The following is a 26,071-nucleotide window of genomic DNA, read 5'->3' on the forward strand; positions in this document are numbered from 1 at the left end:
TTGAGGTGGTTACAACCCCCCTAACCCCCCCATAATTTACACCCATGGAAACTGGGAGGTTTTATGTAATAAAGACAATACAAAACAATTCATTTATCTGACAGCTTCCTCCAAAGCAAGTCACAGCTTACATTGGTTACCAGGGATTAGACCCACAAGCTTTGCATTGCAAGCACAACGCTGTATCTTTTAAGCTATAGGAATGACAGACTACCCTCTGTTTCTAATGGGTGTGGTCAGCAGGTGAATGAAATGATTCAAACACGCTGTACTAGTAGCTGTTTGACAACCAAGGAAAAATTGACTAGCACTGCAAAATGTTCCCCCTCCCTGGATGGGCATACCGTCCAGCCTGGAAGGCAGGCACAGATCCCTGCCCCCTGGCAATAGCCCCCATTCTGGCAGGGGCATCGTTGATGGCAATTCTCACAGGACTTCTCACACCTGAGGAAGGGGGACAGTTCAGATAAATCATTAAATAGCACAAAGTCTGATATAAAATAGGGATCCTCCCACCCCGGTTGGTGAAATCTATCTAGGTTAGTCTTCGGTGACCCACAGACAGTCCACATTTTTGCTCCCTCCCAGCTCCCGGTGTGTCTAGGGAGCAAAAACGTGGACTGTCTGTAGGTCCCTGTGGACCGAGTTGTGAAACACTGCCCTTAGGGGGGGCCTGTCAGTAAGGTTGGGGGGCCCCACTGAAATTCATTTCTGGCTATGGGCCTGTTCATAGAAACTGATATGGCGACTCACTAATGTAACGTGAACGGCATTTAGCATACCGTGTTTAGCCAAAACATTTATTTTATATGGCAGCAACTTTCAGTTGCAATCAGTGTTTGAACTTGGATGTTAGAGATGCTGCCGGTTCCATATCAGTGTTACTGGCTTTGGCATATAAATCCATAAACATGGGCTCGCATTTCTGCAGCTTGATGTAACGTGAAGTTTTTGGGAGAATACACTGTGAAATGTGGTTTAAATCTCAAGCCACAGTTCTTTTTTTTATTTTCTTAAGTGACTCTAGAGATCCAACAATGTCGTAAGCTTTAAAACTTTGTATGGGCTTACATTTCTAATAAGGGCGGAAAAGTGCAACAAATGCTAGCAATCTAAATTTCTACAATCCTCTAAAAAGAGAAACACAGCAGAATAATTGCACAAAGATTTCCTGGCTATTTCATTGTGGTACATTCAAGAAGGGCAAACACATGGATTAACAATTGCTGTGTTTTATGTCTTGGCAATTATGCGGCGCATTTTAAAATGCAGAGGTGCAGTACACACAAGCATGCAGCATTCATCTCATTATTTAAACAGTCAGTCCAGATTCATTGCATTTAAATGATAAGCAACATTCTAGAAAACCAAATAAACAGACTTACAGGGTCCCAGTGAAACCCTCCTTGCAATTGCACCCCCCCGTCTCTTTGTCACATGACCCTCCAATTCCGCACAGGCACTTCTGCAGACAGTCTTTTCCAAATTTCCCCGGAGGACAGGGGTCCTCACAGAGTCGGCCAGTGTATCCGTGGCGACACTGGCAGGAGCCGGAGAGGGGATCACACTGTCCCCCATTCTCACACGCGCAGAAATGGCTGCAGTCATCACCCCAGTGTTTCTCATCACAGTCTAGAAGAGAAACAGACCATCACACACATGACTTTGGATTAATTTGAAGAGAAGCGTGGAGGATCCGGGGCGGATGCCTGCAGCTGCATAACAAGGCCTGTTGTTGAAGACGAGCTTTGATTACTTCATAGCGCCTCACTGAAGCCCCCGATACTGATGAACATACAGAAACACATGGCATTTGACATCGATGATGACATAACCGCAATGCACTATGTCTAATTTGGCATTAACTTTTACATATAGTGTTACACAGTGAGATACATTTGTGACATGCAGATTTGCATGGAGCTGAGAAAGATAAATGGGGTTGAAATCAGGAATTCTACTGATGTAATGCTCAGGGAGTGCGATTCACATGCAGGGATTAGATTTCGTTCGCGTCGGTGTGAAGGGAACCATCTGATGAGGCTTTGATGTCGTGCGAGGCGAGCTATGTCTCCCGCCAAATCTCACGCCATTCATATGTTTGTCAGATGAAATGAAAGCTGTAATATGAAATACAAATGCGAAACACCCAAAATTAACAAAAAAAAATTAAATAGTGAGCTCTATAACCAACATGTAAAGCAACTAAAATTTCGGAAGAAATCCGTAGCAGCTGTTTTCACTTTTTGTCCATGAGACCTCTTTGGCTTTTGTCCCAGATATGCAAAGAGTGGGAGTTTGATTAAATCCTAACCGGAACCTTTTTTTTCATCACCTGGTTAATTGTGTCGGATTATGTCCAACACGTCAATTATAACAAATATTTCCCTACCAATGAGAAACATAAGCGTTTGCATTAGATTTACCAAGGAAACTAAAGATATATTATCTTAGTTACAAATTTATTGCTTTGCAAGTCAACATAGAGGATTTATTTTGAATTCACTTATTGTTTTCTATGCCTGCCAATTCTCAGGCTTTTTTTTCTATACATGTGTACTTCGTCAGGATCACGCAGCCAGTAATCCAATCAAGTGTAAGTTTCTTGGTGTATGCTGTCACGTTACTTCTGTCGTCCTTGATTGCATGTCATTGCTTTGTGATTAGTTTACTGAACTCGCTCCAATGCATGCTTTTATTGTTAAGTTAATCATGAAAATCGGCATATAGGGAAATGTTCAAGAACGTGGGAAAATTCCATGCATTCTCCCAGTGCACCATGGAGCTGGGTGCAGTGCCCCCCCCCTCCTTTTGTCACCTCAGCCCCTCCCTAGCACACAGCTTAATGCCCTTTCACTTATACCCTTCTGCCGACTGCTAAAAGCAGCTCGACACGCAAATATTCAGGAAAATATCACATCTCAAAGGACACAGATCCATAAAGAGGGTTTTTAAGGCCAAAAGCTGCAAAGAAAGACCCCTTCTGTGCTCCTTTCACAGGATCCCTCAAACGGCATCGTATCGTACCCATTCCCTCACCGAATTACAAGCAGTGCACTTCGCCTTCCATTCCCTCACAGAATTACAAGCTGTGCACTTCGCCTTCCATTCCCTCACAGAATTACAAGCTGTGCACTTCGCCTTCCATTCCCTCACAGAATTACAAGCTGTGCACTTCGCCTTCCATTCCCTCACAGAATTACAAGCAGTGCACTTCGCCTTCCATTCCCTCACAGAATTACAAGCAGTGCACTTCACCTTCCATTCCCTCACAGAATTACAAGCAGTGCACTTCGCCTTCCATTCCCTCACAGAATTATAAGCAGTGCACTTCGCCTTCCTGAATTTTTGTTTTCTAGCCAACGGGAAATAGAGTGCAGGTGAAGGAGACCTTGGACGGCTGCTGCCGCTGACCAGAAGTGCAAAGTACCGACTCTTAAATACCCAAACTGAGGTTTCTGGGAATCTACGCAGTGGGTCTGCGCCGGCAGGAGAGCTGCCCAGTGTGAATGTTCGGTTACGTGCCAACGCACGGGAGGCTGCTACCTACTTACCGCTCGAGCAGTCTTCCCCACGCCAGCCGGTCTCACACTGGCAGCGGTCTGGTGCCAGGCAGCGCCCGTGCACACACTCCTTGGTGCAATGAGCTGCCAGATCGAGGAGACAGGGATACGACACGGACAGGCTCTAATCCACATTTTCCGGTTTTCACCATTCCCCGTCTCCATACCAAACGGGCTAAAACTGGCTGAGGAATGAACTATATTCCTGTCTTAGAATCAGTCTGCAGTGAACAATATTTTAAAATGAGCCCCTGGTTTTCTAAATTAGTTCATTTGGAGGTTTATCAGGTCCTTGGCACAGAATCTGTGGGGCAGAAACGTTAATTACATTTACTGGATAAGTTATGCTTGTTAAATCTAAATAACAATTTTACACTGCACTTAAACCACTGGGAGGGAACCACTGCAGACAAGTGAGATTAACTGGAAGCTACCTTTAAGTGCCTCTGCGATTGAATTCCACCACCTTGGCTTTCATTTAATAATCCTAACAGAGTGGGAGGCTCCTTGTTTATATCTCTTCCCCAGTACTTACGGACACATTTTTCCCCGCTCTCGTAATATCCAGGGCAGCACTGGTACCTCCTGCGGTAGTCCATCTTCACGGCCTGCCGATAAGCGGTCTTGTATGTGATCCTGCGCATGATAGAACAGAATTGCACCGTCACCAAGTCGGAGACCCTGCACGTGGCGGGCCGGCTGAGCGAGGGGTACGCACTTCTGCTGGTTGCACCCGTAGAAGTCCCAGGCGTTTGCGCAGGGCTGCGTGGACATCTGGGCAAAGGGACGGCTGTAGGACTCCTTCACCGATGTGGTGTAGCTGGGAGGGGAGACAACACGTTCTTGCATTAGGCATATAAATACAGAAACAGTATGTAAGTATGACATTTTAACATACGGCCTTTGAGGACGGCTCTTCCCCTATATGATAATCTCCTTTCTCCCTGTTACCTCTCCCACAGGCTGCACACATTGGGGTCCCTAGGGTTCAAGAGCCACGCGAGATCGAGGAAGAAGCAGAGGAAGAGGAGGGTGCAGCAACTCTTCACGGATCTCACCATCCTAGGAAACAAGACATCGCAGAACTTGTAATTGAAAGATTGCAGGTTCGAATCCCCGACCAGCAAGGCACCACTGAGGTACCCTAAGCAAGGTACCACCCCCAAGCACTGCTCCCCGGGCGCTGAATTAGCTGCCCCCTACTATGTCACATTGTCACATATGGGTTAAATACAGAGGACACAATTTGTTGTTGTGCACTGTGTGCTGTGGTATGTCAGCAATGACAATTAATCACTAAATTCTAAATTCTAAGAAATGCCTCCCCAATCTGGACGACAAACAGCACCTGCTAAAGCATAAGGAGGTTTACTGTAAGGGTCCAAAGCAAAGCACTGGTATAACTGGACAGGGTCCACAGCTACTCCACGACAAACTGCATTTCAGAAACATTTGCAGGCTCTCCTCACCATCGCATGATGTGGTCTATTAACTGCAATAATATAACTGGTAGGACAATACCTGTCGGAGTGATTCATGAAAGAATATTCCAGAACAAGAATATATATTACATTCATATGCTTTTAAAAATTTGTTTTCTAAACATGCTACACTGAACAATATAAAATATGCTTAAAAAATTCCAAAAGTATTTAAATACTTAAATATTAACTTAGTGTGAATGTTCTGTTTTGACTGAATTCTTGATTAAGTGATATTATATAAGAAGATTTATGGACAGTTTGGCAGTTTAAGCTATTATTAGCAGCCTATTAGGCTATACTGAGACTTCTGGTCTGTATAATTCGTAATGCTCATTCATAAGATGTGGGATATTTACCGCATGCAACTTTAGACGAATTTGAAAGAGAAAAGTTCTGGATTAAGACAACAAGAAGTGAGGGTTAATCGCCTATCATATCATCAATCAGAGCTGCCCCCAGCCCTGACACGCTGGCACAGCAGCGGGCCCCTCCCCTGTCACCATGCAGCTTGTGCACACATCTGGATCCCATCACCGGGCCCACCCTCGGGGGTGCAATAGCTGAGGGCTGGCGGTGGCTTGCAGGGAACGCCGACTGAGGGCTCCCCAAGAACTCCCGAGGAAACAGCCCAGATTTGCCTCCACGGGCCTTTCCTGGGTCGATTGCCCACGACGAGAAAGTCAGCTACTTTCTCCAACGTTGGGCTGGAGTCTCACACTGGTTCCTGCTTGTTTTGTTTACTTTTCCTGAAAAGAGCAGCTGATCTCTGCTTTAATTTTACGTTGTTGTGAAACCAGTAGTCCGAATCTCCAAGTATTTGCAGATCTCTGCATAAGAAGAAATACCGTTATTGTACCATTATCTGTGATGGGATGCTTCTTTGGATAAATTATATGCTACATGGCATATAATCAGAAGGCTGGAGATTACAAACAAAAAGCCAAAATAGTGGTTATATAAATGATTGAATTTCACGTGTCTTTCCATCCAGTATCCACTCCTATTGTCCAATAATTCAAGCAACTGTTTGTCCTCCTTGGCAAATCACAGCTCCCAAAAACACCAAGTGGTTTTATTCTATAACTACAGAAGATCATTTGACCTTCAGTTGTAAAAAAAGTCATTCAAATTTGGCTAGCTGGAGAAAATGAAAAAGGGACAAAAACAAAAATTAAAAACAAAACTTTAAAAAAGGAAGGCAAATGTTTCTTATTAAGAGAAGCAATTGCCTTTATTGGTCCCCACATTTGAGTGGGTAATTAATTTGAAAAAGGTTTTTTTCCCCCTCGTATTACTGCATTACGTCTTGACCACAGGAGTGTTCACATGTGCCGTTAAACCCAACATGACTGCTACAAACTCAAAAAGACTAAAAAAAAGTGAAAACTTCAGTGAATCACAGTTAAAGTTTGAAGTAAACACTGACTGTGAGATACATTATGAAGCAGTTAAGGTGGATTAACTCCTCCTCTAGACATATTTTAGATTATTCTGTAGGACCGTGAATAAGAACAGGGAACACAAAGCACATGTTTACAACAAAATAGATTTGAATATAATTTGTGGAACCAGCAACAAACAAAAACTGTAATTAGTTCTGGATAAACAGCAATCTTAATAAGGAGGTTCATATCGAGTAAACAAGGTGACATCATGGCTTTGGTCAGAGGCTCAGACATGCGGTGCATTCTAACGCAGACTGTGTGCATCTTCTGGAACAGAGATACACACATCCACATCTAGGGTCCAGCTATTGCCATTTGCTGAGTTTAGCTCATGTTGTTGTTATAGAGGCTGCTTTGGGTGCCCAGTAAGTCTTTTTAAATAATTACATAATTTTCTATTTTCAGCCCTATCTATAGATTGTTCAGGAATTGCTGAAAGTACCATGAGGCAGCAATAACACTTAGGAATTGAGTGAATTTAACCATTTCCACCCCACAGCTTATAGAAGAACCTCTCACTGATGTAGACCACTGACGTAGACCACTGACGTAGACCACTGTTTCCCAATCTGGTCCTCAGGGACCCACAGTCGGTCCGTTTTTTTTTGCTCTCTCCGAACTGTCAAAGTGTGTCACTTCAAAACCTCTCCGAAAATCACCCAAGTACTTGCAGCAAAAATACCTGTGCATTTTTTGACTCAATCACTATCCTGTCTTGTATGGCTAATCAATACGTCATTGAGTCAAATCTACTAATTAAGTTAATTAATTGATCGAGCAGGTGGTGAACTGTAACAAATACATGGAATGGCTGAGGTGCCCCTGAGGAGAGGTTTGGGGACTGAAGCGGTGTTCATCTAGCCATCCAGAGAGATATCAGTAACTTTTTGGAGATCGGAGGAAATTCTCGTTAGTTTTTTTTTGTGTTGCTGTTAATTTGCACATGTTGTAATGTTAAATTCTGTTCTTCTTATCCGAGCTAATATACACTTATTACCCTTAAACAACTTTAACCATTTTCTTTGGCTGCCTAAGACTTCTGCACAGTACTGTAGGCGTAGGACTGCACGGAGTCTACGGTAAGCCACCAGCACTGGAGAGGGACGTAAGGGCTGGAGCGGCTCACAGTGAGCCAAGCAGACGACCTCCGCCGAATCCCCCCTTTCATGTGGCTCCGTTAAACAATGGCGGAGCGGGACGCGGGCAGAGAGGCTCGCCAGACCTTTCATCAAGAGAACCCCGCATTTGTTTTCATGTCCTGAAAACCACTTTCACATACGCATCTCTCTGGTGATCCAAATTAGTCCCACATGTCGCAATAAGGCGTTTCTCATAGACGCAAAGAAGCACACCAACTTATTGGATTAGCCGTATCGTAAACGACAAGGAGGCAGAGTGTTTTTTTCAGACTAACATTAGTGCCCAGAAATTGTGAAAAAAATTCATTCAATATTTCAATGTATAATTTTTAAAAATGCCGATGTGTTTCTAACATATGAAATAGGCCATAAGTACTGTATTACAAAGGAACAGCATACTACAAGGAGAAACATTTATGGTTAGAATGGATTTCATGAGCTTTCCACAGCCTAGATGGCAGAGCTGGATGAATGAAAGGCTTAATTAAGCCTTTTACATATATCATGTTACATATATACACATACATATAGTGGCTGAGTAGCCTGACGTTCCCAGATTGGGGGTCTCAATCAAGCCCCCCGCTGTGTGTGTGGAGTTGGTACATTCCACCTATGTTGCGTGGAATCTTTCTGACTATGTCAGTCTTCTCTAACAGTCTAAACACATGTGGGTAGGTGAATTGGCATCTGTACAGTGTTTATAGTATCACCATGTCCTGCTCCCCTATCTTGCGCCCTGTGAATCCTGGGATTGGCTTCCCATGACTCTGCATTAGATAGATGGTGGGAAGATGAATGAAGTAGATGGACAGAACTTCCATTTGTGTAGATTCCATTAATTCATGTACTAAACTTTATCTCCTTCATTGTTATCTGGATTTTGATTGTCACATTTATATACAATATACTGTATGGACAAAAGTACTGGGACACCAGGTCATTACACCTACAGGAACTGTTATAACATCTCATTCTAAATCCATAGGCATTAATATGGAGCTGGTCCCCCATTCGCAGCTGCCACTCTTCTGAGAAAGCTTTTCACATGATTTAGGAGTGTGTCCGTGGGAATTATTGCCCAATATTCCAGAAGAACATTTGTGAGGTCAGGCACTGATGCTGGACGTGAAGGTCAGGCTCTCAACTCTGTTCTAGTTCATCCCAAAGGTGTTAGATGGGGTTAAGGTCAGGACTCTGTGTGGGCCAATCAAGTTCCTCTACAGCAAAGTCACCCAAGCATGTCTGTATGGATGTTATTCGTGCACTGTGATACAGTCAAGCCTTCTCCAAACTCCACAAAGTTGGAAGCATAGAATTGTCCAAAATGTCTTGGTTTGCTGAAGCATTAAGAGTTTCCTGCCCTGTAACTAAGACGCCTAGTTCAACCCCTGAAAAACAACCCCATACCATTATCCCTCCTCCACCAAACTTTACAGTTGGCACAATGCAGTAAGGAAGGTAACATTCTCCTGGCATCCACCAAACCCATTATCCATCAGACAGAGAAGCGTGATTCGTCACTCCACAGAACACGTGTCCACTGCTCCAGAGTCCAGTGGTGGAGTGTTGTACAGTACATCGCTTGGCATTTCACTGGTGACTCTTATGCACCTCAGCAATCGGCGACCCTCTCTGTCACTTTAAAAGGTCTGACACTTTGTGGCTGAGTTTCTGTTGATCCTAGATGCTTCCACTTCCCAATAATGCCACTTACTATTGGCCATGGAATTCCTAGCAGGGAAGAAATTTCACAAACTGACCTATGGCAAGGGTAGCATCCTATGGCAGTATCACGCTTGAATTCACTGAGCAGAAGGACGAATTCTTTCACAAATGTTTGTAACCCTGACTGCATGGCTAAGTACTTGATTTTATACACCTGTGGCAATGGGTCTGAATGAAATTGAATGAAACACCTAAATCCAGTGATTAAGAGGTGTGTCCTAATACTTTTGTCTATATAGTGTACTGATGGCGATGGCATTCAATTAGAAACAGTCTGTGTCCATCTGAAAATGCCTTTATGTAAAAAAGAATAGCTCAGAATGTTTGCTCCTCAGAAAACTGGTGAGAGCTCAGTGGCCCATCTTTTCGATCATAAGTTTCCATGTGTGCAAGTTCCCTGCCTTAACATGACAGTATGCAGCAAGTGCGTTTCCTGCTTGGAGAACCTGGAACACTGAGTGACAGAATGTTTTCCTCCGTTACTAAATTGCAAAAAGCAGAGGCTGCGTGATACTGATGGAAAGGACTCTCTCTGCCCTCTCTCTGGCTCTCACAGCACTGAACTCTTAATTGAGGTAGAAAATATTAGTCACTTCTTGGAAGGAAGGGACATGAAGCAGAGGAAAAATAAATGGGGTACAAAAATGTGTTATTTATGCATTAGCCAAATGCAAATACAGGCAGCAGCTCATATATACATGCATACAGGCTGGGGACCTTCAAGGCATAAAAATTAGCAGATTAAAATATACAAAATTAAGGGAAAAGTAACCCAGCATCTAGCTTCTCATGCAGTAGGAACCTTCAGCTTGACTTCTCGTAACTTTTTCGGAGATTTTGATGGTTTAAGGGCTCCTTGAAAAGTTAATAAGCAGACACAACCCAGTTTGGCAGAGTTCCTGGTGCAAAATTTAAATGTTTGCTTTCCTGCAGTGATTGCAATGCCAGTTGAATATAATACTTAATATTTTTAACACTTGCAGTTTGACTGCCAGGATTATTCATTATTAACACCAAGTCAATTAACCTCTGAACGTATTTTGCCATTGTTTTCTAGGAACAAAAATAATACACTGTTTCGGTATGGTTAGGGTTAGGGTTAGGGTTATGCTTAGGGTTATGGTTAGGGTTAGGGTTAGGATTAGGGGGGAGGGTTAGGGTTAGGGTTATGGTTAGGGTTAGAGGGGTTAGGGTTATGGTTTGGGTTAGAGGGGTTAGGGGGGAGGGTCGTAAAATATGACACCCATACTAGTCAGTCTGCAGGGGGGGACTGGGGGGGGTGGTGCCTGAACACCTGCCCCCTTTTGCAGGAAAGATTGAAAATACTCCCCTTTTAAGTCTTGACTGTTCTATTTCTAATTTTACTAAGAGTAAAATTCGGCAAATTTTACTAGTTGAGCACTTGCCCCTCGAAAAGTCTCTGCACGGCAATTATAGTTGCAACTTATTAAATGGGTGTTTAGACTGTTGCTTAGTTACAGGATTATCTGCAACTAAAGATTGTATCTCTTGTCCTGTTGGTAGTGGTATCATCAGACCTTGATCAGGACTCATAGAAAACATCTTGTTGTTTGGTCTCCTCAGTTTGCAACTTCCTACCAAAACCAGAAAATTTGTCTGGAAAAAGATCCAAAAGCATTTTGTTACTCTGTGCTAAAACGGCACAGATAATTCTTTATGTAAAGAATCAGCCGTGTGCAAACTTACAGAGTAACAGTACAGTCTCAGGCAGAAGCATGCCTTGCAGTTTTAGGGGATGAGACACTGTTCCCTAATGTAATGCACTCCTACATCACAGTCAGTGACTTTCTCTAAACATAAATATACTTGGAATATTGTAATGCTGATATCCAGGCTGACAAATACATAGTGTTACTGGAAATCAGGAATTCAGCCATGCATTTAATTTCTGCTTAGAGCCACTGACGTCCTCCCAGTATAAAACAGTAATTATTCAGCTCAGCAGGCAGTAGTTAAGAAGCTGTATAATGCAGTGTTTCTCAGCCGAGGTGCTGGTATGCCTGCCGTTTGGTGGTTGGGAGGAATGACCACCTGTCTGAATGGACCAGAACCGCTTTCACACATTCATAGAACATCCATTCACACTGTGCAATACTATTTATTTCTGAGCTGTTATCATAGAATTATGAGCAGTACTTCTATGACTTTCTTTGCACTCTTACTGTTTATTGTTGTCTATTATTTTTCTGTCTGTCTGTCTGTCTGTCTTTCTTTCTTCATGGTTCACTGTGAAATCACTGGCTTGCTGGCAGGGCCTCTTCATTGTATTCCCCAGAAAATGTATCTCCGTGTCTTTGTGGCTACATGTGACAATTACCCGAGTTTCCTCACCTCCACACCTCATTTACAGCTCCCAGGCAGACAGAACTCCAGGAAGGTCTGTCTTCTCCCTGCTTATTTACAGCACTGGACGAGCACTGGATGAGCACTGGAGGAGCACTGAAGCGGCTCATGGCCCACAGTAAAAAGCCTGGACTGCAAGCAGCCAGATTCTCCTGGGCTAAGAGTCACAGAACAGTTCATTTCCCAGGCTGTGGAGATGGAAAAACAAAGCTAACTGCCATGTTAGTGAGCTGGATGTGGCTCCACTGTGCTGCTGCACCAAATGAAATCACAGCGACGGCACGACGACCCCCCCCGCCCATTGCCTGTAAGGGGCTCCAAACTTTGCTGATTTTGGCTCTTCAGCAAACTCTGTTTAATGATCGTTTGGCCCCCATGACCACTCAACCCAACCTTTTAAAAAGGAACAAAGTGACATCACTCCGACAGGGAAGTTCAGCGAAAATCCATTTCTGTTCTTTTTCAAGACGCGTTATGTGAGGCACAAGTTCAGCACACAGGCAGGGTTTTGTTAGTACTACTGGACTGGTGAGGTTATGCCTGGAAAAAACTGTACCTAGGTTAGTTTCCAGGCATACATAAACTGTTATTAGACTAATAGAACTAACATAACACACCAGCCTAGAAGTACATAAATCAGTAAGTAAATCTCTAAAATTCAGATACTTCTTCATAACCTCCTGAAAACTCAGTGGCAGGCGGTGTCAATAATTGCTGGTATGTTCCTTAAGTTTCCCCCCCCCCCCCCGAGACACGGAGAGTAAACATGCTCTCCCTTCCAAACACATGAAGGCACACAGACCGTGCACTGGACAGGGCTGCCAGCTACAGTCTTTAAACCAGATGTCTGAGTCATGCAGACATTATGAAAGCCACCTTTGATAGAAGTGTGTGTATATATATATATTGGAGTCATGATATGTGTATTAAAGTGATTTAGATAATAGCACACAGAGAGACACGTGGAACCGTAAAAAGCCAACAGAAACCCAGCTGAAGAGGATGTAGAATTACTCTGCACATGCAAAGCAGCTTCCCCTCACTCTGTGATTGTAATTGTCCTGTGTTGGACTATTTTTTTTAATCCAGCTGTGTGGAATAGTCATTATGACTGCAAGCTGAGTACTCAAAGAGCTGAGCTGAGGTCCTCATTCTCCTCTGAAGAGTATTATCCCAGTTAATATAAATGAAATCATCCAATGCATCAATAACATTAATAATAATCAATATTTAATTAATCAAGCATGATATTATATTATGATATTATGGAATATAATATATGTAAGTTCACTGTAATACTGTTATAATACACTGATTCTACAAACCATATGACTGTGTTGTTGTTGACTTTTATTTATATCTGGACTAATGTACAAGTATCCAGAGAGCGTGCCGGTTACCCTCAGACCCTCGTCGTTTTTCCATCTCCGATTCGCAGTCAAAACACCCATCAAAGCCGCAGCCCCACACATGTGCGCAGACAGCATCCCCGCAGCTCTGTTTCCGTACTGCCTTCCTGCTCTGACGTGGGAAGCGTCTAGCAATGATCAGGGTTTCGCATCGCTGGCTTCTTCAGCTCATCCATGGTTGAGAGACAATAGAGCAATACGTCATTAGGGTCAACAAGCAATCCGAAATACTGGGCCCAGAGCGGCAACATGAGGGGTTACTAAAAAAGCATTTTAAAGACAAGCTGAATGATATTATGGTACATATATATAAAATGCAAAGAACTGCACCATGAAACAATGACAATAAAATTTGATTTAAAAATTATTAAGAAAAGAAACTATATGATGCATGGTGTGAGTGTTAGATAGTGGAAAGTAAACCACAGTATATTGTGGGTCATTGATATACTAATACCTGCAGCTCCCTAATTAAATTACTCATTAGAAAACTGGATTGGCTGAAGAGTCTCCACACCTGAGTTTGAACAGCTGACCTAAAGATTATCCCAAAAACTTGCATACACACCAGCCCTTTGTGGATTAGATTGCGCACCCATGAGTTAGAGTGAACCACAAGGGAGAGAAGAGCAAGACCAGAGAGATAATGTACTAATAATATTGCCAAAAGTATTGGGACACCCCTCCAAATCATTGAATTTGGGTGTTCCAATCACTTTCATAGCCACAGGTGTATAAAATCAAGCACATAGACATCTAGGTTTCTAGACATTTTACAAACATTTGCGACAGAAGGGGTCGCTCTCAGGAGCTCAGTGAATTCAAGCATTGTTCCGTGATAAGTCCAATCATGAAATTTCCTCACTACTAAATATTTCAAGGTCAACTGTTAGTGGTATTATAACAAAGTGGAAGCAATTGGGAACAACAGCAACGTAACATCACTGAGCGGGGACAACTGAGGCGCACAGTGTCTGCAGAGTCAATAGCTACTGTACAGACCTCCAAGCTTCATGGGGCCTTCAGATTAGCTAAAGAACAGTGCGTAGAGACCTTCATGGATTGGGTTTCCATGGCCGAGCAGCTGCATCCAAGTCTTACATCACCAAGTGCAATGCAAAGCGTTGGATGCAGTGGTGTGAAGCACACTGCCACTGGACTCTAGAGCAGTGGAGACGTGTTCTCTGGAGGGACGAATCACGCTTCTCTGTCTGGCAATCCGATGGATGAGTCTGTGTTTGCAGGATGCCAGGAGAACGGTACTTGCCTGATTGCCTCGTGCCAAGTGTAAAGTTTGGTGGAGGGGGGATTATGGTGTGGGGCTGTTTTTCAGGGGTTGGGCTTGGCCCCTTAGTTCCAGTGAAAGGAACTCTTAATGCTGCAGCATTCAAAGTCATTTTAGACAATTTCATGCTCCCAACTTTGTGGGAACAGTTTGGGGACGGCCCCTTCCTGTTCTAACATGATTGAACACCAGTGTACAAAGCAAGTGTTACGTGATCGTAACACAAGGTATATAGGGACATCGATGAGTGAGTGAGTCTGGTATGGAGGAACTTAACTGGCCAGCACAGAGTCCTGACCTCAGCCCGATAGAACACCTTTGGGATGAATTAGAGCAGAGACTGCGAGCCAGACCTTCTCGTCCAACATCAGTGCCTGACCTCACAAATGCTCTCCTGGAAGAATGGTCAAAAACTCCCATAAACACACTCCTAAACCTTGTGGACAGCCTTCCCAGAAGAGCTGAAGCTGTTATACCTGCAAAGGGTGCGTCAACTCCATATTAAAGCCTATGTATTAAGAATGGGACGTCATTAAAGTTCATGTGTGTGTAAAGGCAGGTGCCCCAATACTTTTGGCAATATAGTGTATGTTATCCATTCATTACCTTGTCATGACATCCTTAACCTCTAAAAAAGGCAGAATTTCCCCAAAATTGCTTTAGTTTTGATGCCTTGATATTCAGTCATTGGATCTGACAAAGATAAATGTATGAGCTACACAAATACAAAAGGTATAGTTAGACATGTTTATAGAATCCAAATACTCTACTTCATAGTACAGTATATCATATATATTTACAACATTTAACTTTTTTTAAAATTTTTTGTCAATAATTTAACTCACAGCAAAAATAGAAAGCTTGTTGCCACTAAATCACAGCTACAGTACTTGTTTCTGGAACAAAAGTGTATTCGTTTATTAATATTTACGGTCAATTCTGCACAGGGTACTGAGTTGACTGCTTTAGGACAGACAAGGATATTACTTTCTCTTTAAGCACTGAGCTGGCACAAGGCTCCAGTTCCTGCCAGTGAATTCTTCATTCTGGGACTCACCAATTTCCTACTATAACTTCTGGTGGAGCTTTTCCTCTCTGGAAAGTGTGGCGGGAGGGGGGGAACCTGTTCATTATTAATGTTTTCAGCCCATCCCGTTTTCTAAACTAAAGCTGGGTCAGATGTGTATTATCCGAACATCTGGATATAAAAGAAGTGTTGTGTGTTTTTTTACCTTTTTAACTTGGGCCACATGTTCTAGCCTGAGGATGAACTTGCGAATGTCCTTAAGGTACAGAGAGCCAACAGCCACGTCTGCGGCAGCACATTCAGTACGGTGAGTGACAGTGAGTGCAGTGAATGCAGTGGCACGGAGATTTATATAGGGAAGGTAACTACAGTCATACTGGCTCATCCTGATCAAGTTCCGAGTTAATATACAAGTAGCATTATGATCATTTTACCATGCAAATTTGAAAATAAATCATTGCAGTTTTATATCGACTGAAAGAGTTTGCTAGAAAGTTTAATCTTTACTGTGAAAAGTACTGTGTCTCCTAGGAGCCAAAAATGCTCATCCTGTTTGGGTACAATTCATGGGTAAGAGGAAGAGGCACAAGTCCGGAAGGAACATCCTTTTCATAACATCATAAAGGACACTGTTATATGTTATCAACTGATTATTCAAGACATACTATTATTACAATCATAGATAACTTTTGTCCATGACAAAATCTTATTTTACAATAAAATAGGATAAATTTTGCTGACAGAGAAAAAAAATCCTTTTTTTTATTTACTTGTAAGCTTGAAGATATTTTTTAAGTTGAAAAGATGTGGTAAACAGTTTACCGTGCTTTATACTCCATACACTTTACAGCTGAGGTAATGTAGGCAAAAGAAAGAACCTCACAATCATAAAACTGAACATCAACACTGACTAAACGTAAAGCATTACACATCCACACTGCACAGACCGCGAGAGTGAGCCGGAATGAGCTACAGGCAGCAGATATGAAACATCTTGCGGAATCTCACATCCTTTTCCACTTGGCCATCAGCCTCCCTGAGAAGAAAGCACACAGCGGATTGGCTTTAGCCACACTAACACTCAATGCAGAATTTCCACATGGAGATACTCTGCAAAGGATTAGGGATATTTTGGAAAATGTAATGTGGGTTTATTCTATTAAGAAAAGTTCTTATTGATTAACTGCAGGTCCAGGATAACAGGAATACGTCTGGCAGCGGTTGTAAAACTTGTATTTTTGCAGGTTCTTGTGGAGTTTAAAGTCTAGAATTCTGGGATCAAGGCACCTTCTGCATCAGCTGTAGTATAAACCTCAGTGCAGCTACAATAAAGCAATGACGTGTTTTACTTAAAATCCTGCCAAAGCTTCATTTTCTGAACAAGAAACAATCAAGATAAACTGATGCAATACTTTCGGCTTCACCTAGATACTTTTCCTGAAAAAAATAAATCGAATGGCTTTCTTGTGATTCATTCTTCCAGAAAAGGCAGAACCCTGAATGTGCACTTAGTATATCTAGACTCCAACGTGATAAATGTTATTATAATTTTGCATTATTAAGCATTTATACTTCAATCAAAAACCAGAAAATAAAAACCCATATGACATAAAATGCTTGTCAGTGTTCTCTAGTATCAGTCACTTGATTCTAACTATTTTTGTTTTTTTAATTTGGAGTAAATGCGTGAGCCCTGCTCACTTATTTTGACCCTTTTTGCAGGACTGCACAACCAGAAGCTGCTATGAGAACAGCAACAATACAAGCGACATATTTGCCCACTGTTTCTCTGCAAATCATGCTGATTTAAGCAAGGCGACTCCCCCAGATGCTGAGTCTCACAAGAGTCACAGAAGTGACGGGAAACCCGAGTTTCTCACCATATATGCAGCACAAATCCGCTCCAATAGGTCATATAAGGTTTGGCTTAGAAACGGCAGACATTGCAACTTTTGTTTCAAATAGTGCTTGGCTGCTTTTATTATGTCGTCATTGTTCTTAATGCACAGACTTGATTTGTTTGTGAATGTGTGCATTATAATAATGTTGATGAAGTTTCAGCATAATCTCAGGCACGGCCAATCAAATCAGTCAATGTGTAACTATGGCGACACACCAGTCATGGATGTTTAGCCTATAGTCCATTCACCAGATCACACTCCTCCAGTTCTCAGTAGTCAAAGGTCTGTCAAAGGACTCTAAGCTGTAGAGTATGTATGGTGAGTATAGTGAGCTGCCCTGGGAGATGCCTGTCTAATTTTTACTGATATAGGGCTCACAATCTCTGCTACAGGCTCCACACACTTCATGAAATATGGTTCCTCTATTAAGTTCATTTTGCTGCCATCACAGATTTAGGGCAGGCAGATCCAGAGACTCATGCCCACCAAAGATAACGTCTTCCAGGGGAGTTCCTAGTATCTTAAGACATCCAGGGCTCATCTCTCCTGAAGTTCACAAACTCAGAGCATGATTGTTAAAACGTCTGACTTAAATCTTTCAGGGGTCTTTCTGATTAACTTGGCTTCAACCCTGAATGCCGCAGGCTTGTGGTGCTTCTGATGTCTTATTTAGGATCTTTTACCTGTCATGTGTATGGAAATCCCATCCTCTAGAAATATGTAAAGCCTAAAAGCCTTTTTAAAAGCTTTGTATGATAAGCAGTTATCTATCCATCCTCTAAATGTGCATTCAATATGGGGGAGGCAGCATAGGGCCAAAGCAGGGAGGCATCTGGGAAGAGATTAGGATCCATCACAGGGCGCACACACCCTCTCTGGCCAATATGGAAATGCCTGCTAACCTGACTGCATGTCTTTGCACTGTGGGGGACAATCACAGATCCCAGACAAAACCCGCAGCACGTGGGACCAGCGGGTAAATCCCACACATGCAGCAGGGGTGGAACTCAAACCCCCAACACCAGGGGCGTGAGGAAAGAGCAGCACTGCACCACGTGCCTTTTAATTTGTTGTTTTTATGAAGCATATTGCCGTCAGTATTTCTCCCATTACAGCGTGCACCAGGGCTCCCCAAGTCCAGTGCTGGGGGGCAGAATCCAACACAGTCTGCCGATTTCCCTGCTCATTACATATATAAATAAGCTATATAAATAACATGGTTCAGTTAATTTCCTCAACAACTCCGCTTTAGAGAAATCTACAAAGAGTATTATTAGTAGTATTATTACAGATATTAATAACATTACATACCATGCATATTCATATTTAGGAATCAAACTGGCCACGACTGATCATTATTTTAGAAATAATGAATGGAAGTACTAGATTGTGTTACACGTGTCTTTCCAGTTGAAAACTGACGTCAGAAATAAGCCCTGTGCGCTCTGTCTCGATGTTTTCATGAGAGGAGACCAAACGTGAAGTTCAGGGTCAGATTCAGTTTTCACTTGTAAGATTACAGAAGCAAAAGTAAATGATTTAGTATTTTTTATTTCTGAAACTATCTTACCTGCTTTACAGTCATCATTAGCTAAAAGAGCTTGTCCAATGGCATCTCAGCTCAACACCCTATATGCATCTCTTTGAGCATTCAAACTAAAAATATGATTTTCAAGTTTGCAAAGTATGCTGTTGGCGTGTAACAATTGAATTCTGAGTAAAGATCCAAACTAATGAATCCCAATTTGAAGTTTTTCAGATTTTCGAACAGGGTTCCCGATAACTCAGAGGATCGACTTGACCACTGAGTCATATTTGAAATGAAAAATCATAGTTTGCAAGCCTTTGACATATTGTCGTCTAGTGCACTAAAAACAAAACGTACAATTAAATGTGTCAGAAATATTTTCCCGACATTGCATATGAAGGGTTTTTCATAAGTCCGAATTACTTGTTTTTTACATTATCACTCGCTGACAACCCAGTTACTTATAGATGAAAATAACCAATATATTTCATAAAAATAAAGCTTTTGCCCATGCTGTCATAACAACTTTTTTTACAACCATTTAAAAGTGTTCAAGTAAAAGTTAGCCTAGGTTAGGAGGATGTCCCTACAATTACGGAAAATTAAAATCAAACATGACGATTATACACCCACCTCAACTCTAATGAGATTATTGTGACCGGCGTAGGTTTGTATCTATGTTTTTTGCTTTAACAACAAACGTTAAAAAAAATAATCTCTTACCTTGGATTTGCTGTCCTTCCACTGAGCTCTGTTATTGGGATCCTGACGGTGCCGAATTTTTTATATAATTCTGAAAAACAGCTAGAGTGGAATTTGTCTTTCCTGTGCGCTGAGCTAAACTGTCGATTCTAAAACGAAAACCAGAATCACTGCAGAAATGTGTTTCTGTGGAGTAGGAAAACATCCACATTTGCCAAAAACAAAGTGATTTGGGGCGTCAGGCTGTGATGTGTCCCGCAAGTTGGAGAGACGCCCCGAGTGACTGAGCGAAAGAGCGTCTTATTCATTCGGTCCGATCTCCGCGAAAAAGTCAGAATTCCAGGGTGTCTTTGGAAAGCGGAGTACTGGGGGTATGCAGAGTGTTTATCACCATCCCTATGCGAACAGCGAGTATCAAGTGTCATGCTTACCCATGTTGATTGGCTGAACTTTCCCCTAATAACCAATATCATTTCAATTTGGCACTTCATAGATAGATAGATAGATAGATAGATAGATAGATAGATAGATCAAACTTTTTGTAAACATGTATGCATTTGGAGAGGGGTTAACCAGCTCTGCTTAAATTTAAACGTATCATGTTTGGTCACATAATTAATTTAGGAATGTTGAATGTTTGTGTAATTCACTTGTGCACCAAAAGATGAAAAGCCACATGAAGAAATATCTCCTTTAAGATGAAACACTAAAAATGTAAGCTTGTATATTTTCCGCCTTTCACGAATCCAGTTTTTTGTTTCAGGTTTCTAACAGATTAATTGTGAAGGGGCATTTGAGGATGTGACATGGCAGCAAATGTGACCGATGTCGCATAGTTTCGGCTCACAATAGTATCTCTTCTAAATGTATGGGCGTGAAGGAGGTGCATTTGGATTAATGGTTTCCTGAAAAACAACAGGCAGTAGCTGATAAGAAGAGCTGCCCGTCTTTCCTGGCGGAATCAGCGACCGTGACTTACGCGTTGTCAGTCAGTCAGACTTTTCTCAGTGCGAATATATTCTACCTATCCAGCAAAAAGTGGATGAAAAGACACTGTCAGCTAGGCGTCGTTAAAACGTTGAGATTTGGTTGAAAAGTGAGAAATAAAATTTAAAAAAAAATTAAAAATTTGGGTCGTTGAAAAGACGTCTGTGAAAAGACAGGTGTCAGATGCTTAGTTAACCATTCATTTATTATTATTGTAATATATGAATACTGCATGTATGTATGTATGTATGTATATTATATTCATTATATCATATTAATGATATAAAACTCACACAAAGAATAAAACACAAAACACCAACTGACAAAAGAGTACCGATACGACATTTATTGATTGGACATCTCAGGGTCATATTATCGAATGGAAAAGAACAAGCTCAATATAAAATCCTTTAAAAATGATGCTTTATTTGAAGTACGTAGCCTCCACCGCCAGAAGGCGCAGGAGCATGCTTTAGGTGGCCATCATATTCGGTGGCACTACAGTCCAACTTTTTGACGGCAGCTGAAGAAAAACATTTAATTCACCTTTGCTGAGTCCTGTTACAGAACACAATCACGTCTGGTATTCGGTGGGTCCTACAGTCCTACTTATTCTGTAGTTGGTCTTGCTACTGACGCAGGTTAATTAAGGTAGCTGGTGATTTAGAGCAAAATTAACATTGTGTTTTGCATTAGATTATCTATCTATCTGGTTATTGTATCTGTCAAAGACAAGTAATAACCAGATAGTTATTTGGCAATCTGTTCCTGAATTATGTTAATTTAATGACTAAATACTTCTAATCAGAGGTATTCTTGTTGGTTTCACAATTATACTTGAAGCAGCGTGTTTTTAGTAAAACATTTTGTAACACTTTGAGGGGGCACAAATAATGCATTGATTAACCAGAAATTAGGTATTACTTAGGTCTACGTACTGATCCCATGTTCGTTCATCATTAATCAATCATGACGGTTAATGAGCTTCATCCAGTTACTATATTTGTTCATGAATTGTACTTGAGTAGTAATTGAGTTTACTAAGTTGTGTCCTCTCAAGTAATTTTTACCAAATATTTTTTTGGTAAAATTTCCTGTAATGTTGGCATCATACAAAAGGAATAGCAATACAGACATCTTTTGCTGTAGCCTCCAGTCCGGTAGGTGGCAGTGGAGGACTTATTTAATGATTTGGGATTTGGGTTACATATCCAGAAGAAAAAAAACACCAAGAATACGAGTTTTGATTGGATACAAGTCGATGATGTCAGAGCAATGGGTGTGGTCTTTTAGTATCATGTCAGCTTGCATGTTCGAAGCGTGGTACATCCGAACTTTGGTTAATATTTCTTCCTTTTAAGTATTTCCTATTAACGCAGACCATTGGGTAAGAATATTTCTGTTTGCAAGGTGAATGCTCTTTTTTTCTCATTATCGTAAGACTATAACCTGCTGTTGTACTCTCAAATGAGTATTAACGAATGTTTCACGTGAGGCAGTTATATGTTTTAAAGCTTCCTTTTCATTCACTTTAGAGGTGAAGTATGGCGAATAAAGAGGCGGAAAAGACTCCGGGTCTCAAGTTCGCAGAGCAACAACTACTTCGTCATGGCTGGGAGCGAGGTGACGTGTTAACCGTATTCATAAAAATGGCTTAAGCAAAATTGCATCATTTTAATACAGTTACTACTTGCTTAACTTTATGCTCTACCGTTTGTAGGAAAAGGACTTGGTAAAGCGGAAAACGGAATTACGGAGGCTGTTAAGGTCAAAATTAAGTGTGATAAAGGAGGGGTAAGTGTTTTTATTTGCATTGTTCCGTGGGTTCCCAGGGATTGCAAGTCGCACGCATATCAACCTGTTCACACGCCACACCTTATTTCTCACGCTGTGAATTAAGGGATAACGCCCGATCCATGGTGTCTCGTTATATAGAATTATTACGGAGTGGAGCGCATAAGTGTCCCGAGTTATACAGACCGCCTATACCATAACCACCTATACCAGCTAATCATAAAATAACATTTGTTGATCCTGCTGCAAGCACATTATTACATAGATGCGCATACAGATGGAGTGCAGAAAAGATGGAAGTTGGCAAGATCCAATAAATGCGGTGGGCAGGGATCTCACGTCTGACGCACTGACCGTGAGACACACGTTTCGCCCGTGATGTAATCTCATTCTACTTTTGATGAAACTTGAGAGCCTTGGGTTCCCCATTGTTAAACCGACTTTATAAACGTATTTTTCAGGACCTTGTTTTGGCCACATACAGTGAGCATTGTGTTGATGTCCTTGACTTCTCCAAAGTTATCTAGCATACCTGCATAACAATATCATACTAACTGAATTTGCCAAAGAAATTGCTTGAATACCACAATTCTGCTTTCACTGTGGTAACTAGTTAATCACAAGTTGTCTTCTGCAGATGGGCCACAAGGAAGGGGAGCAGTTTACGTTCCACTGGTGGGACCATGTTTTCAATAAGGCCTCTACCAGTCTGGAGGTGGAATCTGCTGAGGTTTGTCTTTCCAGTTTGAAGTGCGCGTTGAATACAGAACGGATATACATGCTCTGTTGCTGATGCTGCATGGCAGCTGAGATTCACGCAGCATCTCGCTTGGCCTGAGATTCATGCAGCATCTCCTTTGGCCTACAACAGGATGGCATCAGGGTGAAGAAGGTGGCAGAGAAGGATGGAGCAGAGGGCGTGGTCTCCAACAAGAAGCCATGCAAAGCAGCACTGTCCAAGGCCAAGCTTTATGGTCACTTTGTTAAGGTATCGAACCCAAGAATCAGTTGGGCCAATAAGCATGTGGACAAGGGGAGGCTCAGGCCTGGTCAGCTGGTGCCAGATTGTCATTGTGTGTTTGGCTGACAGTGCTGATTCTATAATGCAGGCAAGACTTTCTTAACACCAAGAACATCCATTTCCATAGTACAGGAGCACAGGGAACCAGAATGCTGTCCCAGGAGACATTAGGCATGAGGCAGAGGAAATACTCAGGACTGGATCATATTCTGCACATATCAGATTGTTTGTAGTAGCTTATATATCTTCCAGTTGAACTCATTTATCTTTGATTAAACTCATTTCCTCTGAAAGCACATCAAGCCCCTGAAGGTTGTCCGCTGTGATGCATGAAATGACAACCCTACACACACAGAACCCACTGACAAGGGAGAAAAACACCCCCTTAAAGTTTATGAACATTCCCACAGACCAGCTGCTTCTTCAAAGGTGTTTGGGAAGCTGACTGCTGTCATTATCTCTCTGCAGTCTGCTACGCTTATGTCAGGACAGGAACATGCGGAGAAGAAGGCCTCTAGTTCAGAAGACAGCAGCAGCTCAGATGAGGACCAGAGGCTGGACCTCTCCACCACCTGCAGGTAAGTTCTGCAGGCTTTCAAAGTACTTTGTTCATGGGTCAAGTATGTAAGAAGTATTTGTATTACAGATATAAAAAATTCATGCTATTTTTTTGAACAGGTTATCGGACGAAGATCTTATGAAAGCCTGTGGGGGCCGTACTGCTCACAAGTAAGCTGAATGGGGGTTGAAAGTCTAGTTGTTTCTGGAACTCTGTCTGCTTGGTCTGTTTGGCAGCAGGTGTCTGACTCCTGTGGCTTTTTTCTTAAACAGAGGAGCAAGACATGGTCTTAGAATGAGTGCCAAGCTTGCCCGACTCGAACAACAGGAGAAGGAGTTTCTGGCAAAGTATGGCAAAAACAGCAAACCAGCAGACTCTCCTGGCAAAATGGCATCCTGCTCTGCTGACTCAGGCTGGGACAGGGAAGAGGGGGAGGAGATGGAAGGAAAACTAGAAAAGACTAAGAGAAAGAAAAGACATTCAAAGGAAAACCTTGAGGAAGCAGTGGCAGAGAGTGCAGACGACACAGTGGTCAGTAAAAGGAAGAAGAGGAAAAAACACTCAAAGGAAATGTGTGATTCTCCAGCTCTTGGGGAACCAAGCGATGAGAGAGGGCATGTCCATCCAGCAAAGAAGAAATGCTTGGATAAGGAGAAAATAACGGCTTGTAATAAAGGCACTGGCAGCTCTAAGAATGGAGTAACTCTCTATGGAAGTAAAGGCTGTAAAGACAAAGATGCCTTCACAGGGGTCTTAAGAGATGATGGTGCAGATCATGAGGAGCACGTGAAGGAGTGTTTAGCTGGACTGGATGAAGAACAGCTGGCTGAACCAGCAGTGCCTGATGAGGACTCAATATGCCAAACTAAGAAGAAGAAGAAAAAGAATATTCCTAGTGATGTCACTGAGCAAATGCAAGATGAGGAGATACCAGACCAGCAGAGTGTCAGGAAAAAGGCCACAAGCAGGGGGAAGGAGGGGGCTGAGGATGAAACTGCAGTGGTAAGAAGATCAAAAAAGAAGAAGAAAGCAAAAGAACTGGGACACTGACAGGGAAGGAAACATCAGGAAATGCAGATGGAGGTCATTCTGTACCCTCACATTTATGTATATCTAAAGAAAATCAGTTGTGAAATACATTGTTTGTATGCTGTTTTTTTTAAGTCAAATCGCAGCGCAAAACATTGATGTACATCGTAAAATATCTGGTGCATGGAAAGATGGAAGAATTCTGGTGCTTGAATAATGTCAAATTTAACTGGTTAGACTTTGCAGTGATCAGTCTCACTGGTGGCAACATAGCTTATATCCATAACAATTGCAAAATCAAAAATAGTTTCACTGTCCTTTATTTAAATACAGTTTATAGAATTTATGTGAAGTGTAACTTCATTTTAAAGCAGCTGAATATTAAATCACCTGAAAGCATCAATATGATAGTGTTTTGTGAAATTCCTCTGCTGAAGACCAAGCAGGCCTGAGACCTTGTCAGACCTCTGTGGAACCTTTGATGAATCGGCCGAAAATGTGTGAGGACCTCAGAGCAGCAGGGCCTTGTCCTCACAGATCCACCGGTTAACCATGTCAAGATTTGTTGATCTCCAACTGTTCAGGGCTTTCAGTTTATTAAAACCTGTGTTTGTTAAAACATAAGTTCCATTCTGTCTTCCAGCATCTGCCCAGAACCTGAAACAGGAGGAATAGTTTGGGATTTAAATTCAATATAAAAACTTGACAACTTAAATACTTTTAATACTTGATGTTTACAATCTGAGATTCTCAGGTACATTTGATATGTGACAGGAATTTGTCTTTGAGTTTACAGAACTGTGCTCAATCGTGTTAGATATCAAAGGCAAGGTGTAGAAGCTACTGGTGAACTGAATTGGGGCGATCTCTCACGCCGCCATGGTACGAGCTCTCACCCTGTGGTCAGTGAGGAGCCGTTGATCCAGACCCAGTCCTGTGCTTTTCCAGTCAGTCCGATCCAGTAACCGTGATATTCGTCAAAGTATGTGGGTGCAAAGTTCATGATGAACATCTGAATGGAGACAGTGAGGTTATTCATGCCAATGCTGCATAGTAGATACTGTTATGACCTGCTCATACGATCCTCCTGTGTGCCACGCCCCCTGGTT

The 26,071-nt window shown here is 42.0% G+C and overlaps 3 protein-coding genes and 1 long non-coding RNA gene across 15 annotated transcripts in view; 2 read left to right on the forward strand and 2 right to left on the reverse strand.

The window, feature by feature from the left end:
• The window catches only part of LOC111838401 (uncharacterized), a 34,423-nt gene extending 14,488 nt beyond the window's left edge, over window positions 1-19,935 (reverse strand). For 2 of the 6 annotated variants that reach the window (XM_072716090.1, XM_072716091.1), the window contains exons 1-7: window positions 5,085-5,177; window positions 4,515-4,625; window positions 4,282-4,383; window positions 4,099-4,199; window positions 3,555-3,647; window positions 1,386-1,632; window positions 345-444 (exon numbers count right to left, since the gene is read on the reverse strand). In XM_072716090.1, coding sequence (XP_072572191.1) covers window positions 345-444; window positions 1,386-1,632; window positions 3,555-3,647; window positions 4,099-4,199; window positions 4,282-4,383; window positions 4,515-4,625; window positions 5,085-5,140 — 810 coding nt within the window. In that variant the 5' untranslated portion in view covers window positions 5,141-5,177. Of the gene's footprint in view, window positions 1-344; window positions 445-1,385; window positions 1,633-3,554; window positions 3,648-4,098; window positions 4,200-4,281; window positions 4,384-4,514; window positions 4,626-4,911; window positions 4,936-5,084; window positions 5,178-19,593 lie in introns of those variants that run through there. The other 4 variants (XM_072716092.1, XM_072716088.1, XM_072716089.1 and 1 more) reach the window with 4 other exon arrangements.
• On the forward strand, window positions 2,245-13,049 carry LOC111838405 (uncharacterized). 2 transcript variants are annotated; one of them, XR_011992872.1, is made up of 3 exons: window positions 2,245-2,596; window positions 4,526-4,716; window positions 11,728-13,049. It is a non-coding gene; the product is annotated as an uncharacterized lncRNA (long non-coding RNA). The 2 variants fall into 2 exon arrangements; XR_011992873.1 differs by lacking the exon at window positions 2,245-2,596 and adding an exon at window positions 4,105-4,273.
• A 1,104-nt stretch (window positions 19,936-21,039) lies between the features above and the next one.
• On the forward strand, window positions 21,040-25,365 carry LOC111838333 (G patch domain containing 4). Of its 3 annotated transcripts, none has more exons than XM_023801184.2 (8): window positions 21,040-21,149; window positions 22,095-22,182; window positions 22,280-22,353; window positions 22,991-23,083; window positions 23,225-23,341; window positions 23,843-23,952; window positions 24,053-24,103; window positions 24,206-25,365. In XM_023801184.2, exons 2-8 carry the CDS (start codon window positions 22,104-22,106, stop codon window positions 24,981-24,983), a joined length of 1,302 nt encoding a protein of 433 aa, XP_023656952.2. In that variant the 5' UTR covers window positions 21,040-21,149; window positions 22,095-22,103; the 3' UTR covers window positions 24,984-25,365. The 3 variants fall into 3 exon arrangements, with proteins under 3 accessions (XP_023656952.2, XP_023656951.2, XP_023656950.2); XM_023801183.2 differs by lacking the exon at window positions 21,040-21,149 and adding an exon at window positions 21,823-21,969; XM_023801182.2 differs by lacking the exon at window positions 21,040-21,149 and adding an exon at window positions 21,823-21,946.
• The window catches only part of LOC111838356 (CD209 antigen-like protein C), an 84,281-nt gene continuing 83,476 nt past the window's right edge, over window positions 25,267-26,071 (reverse strand). For all 4 annotated transcript variants that reach the window (XM_072716097.1, XM_072716098.1, XM_072716096.1 and 1 more), the window contains 2 exons: window positions 25,859-25,974; window positions 25,267-25,619 (listed from right to left, as the gene is read on the reverse strand). In XM_072716097.1, the coding sequence (XP_072572198.1) occupies window positions 25,472-25,619; window positions 25,859-25,974 (264 nt within the window). In that variant the 3' untranslated portion in view covers window positions 25,267-25,471. The remainder of the gene's footprint in view (window positions 25,620-25,858; window positions 25,975-26,071) is intronic.

The sequence above is a fragment of the Paramormyrops kingsleyae genome, chromosome 9, assembly GCF_048594095.1.
Source record: "Paramormyrops kingsleyae isolate MSU_618 chromosome 9, PKINGS_0.4, whole genome shotgun sequence".
NCBI lineage: Eukaryota > Metazoa > Chordata > Actinopteri > Osteoglossiformes > Mormyridae > Paramormyrops > Paramormyrops kingsleyae.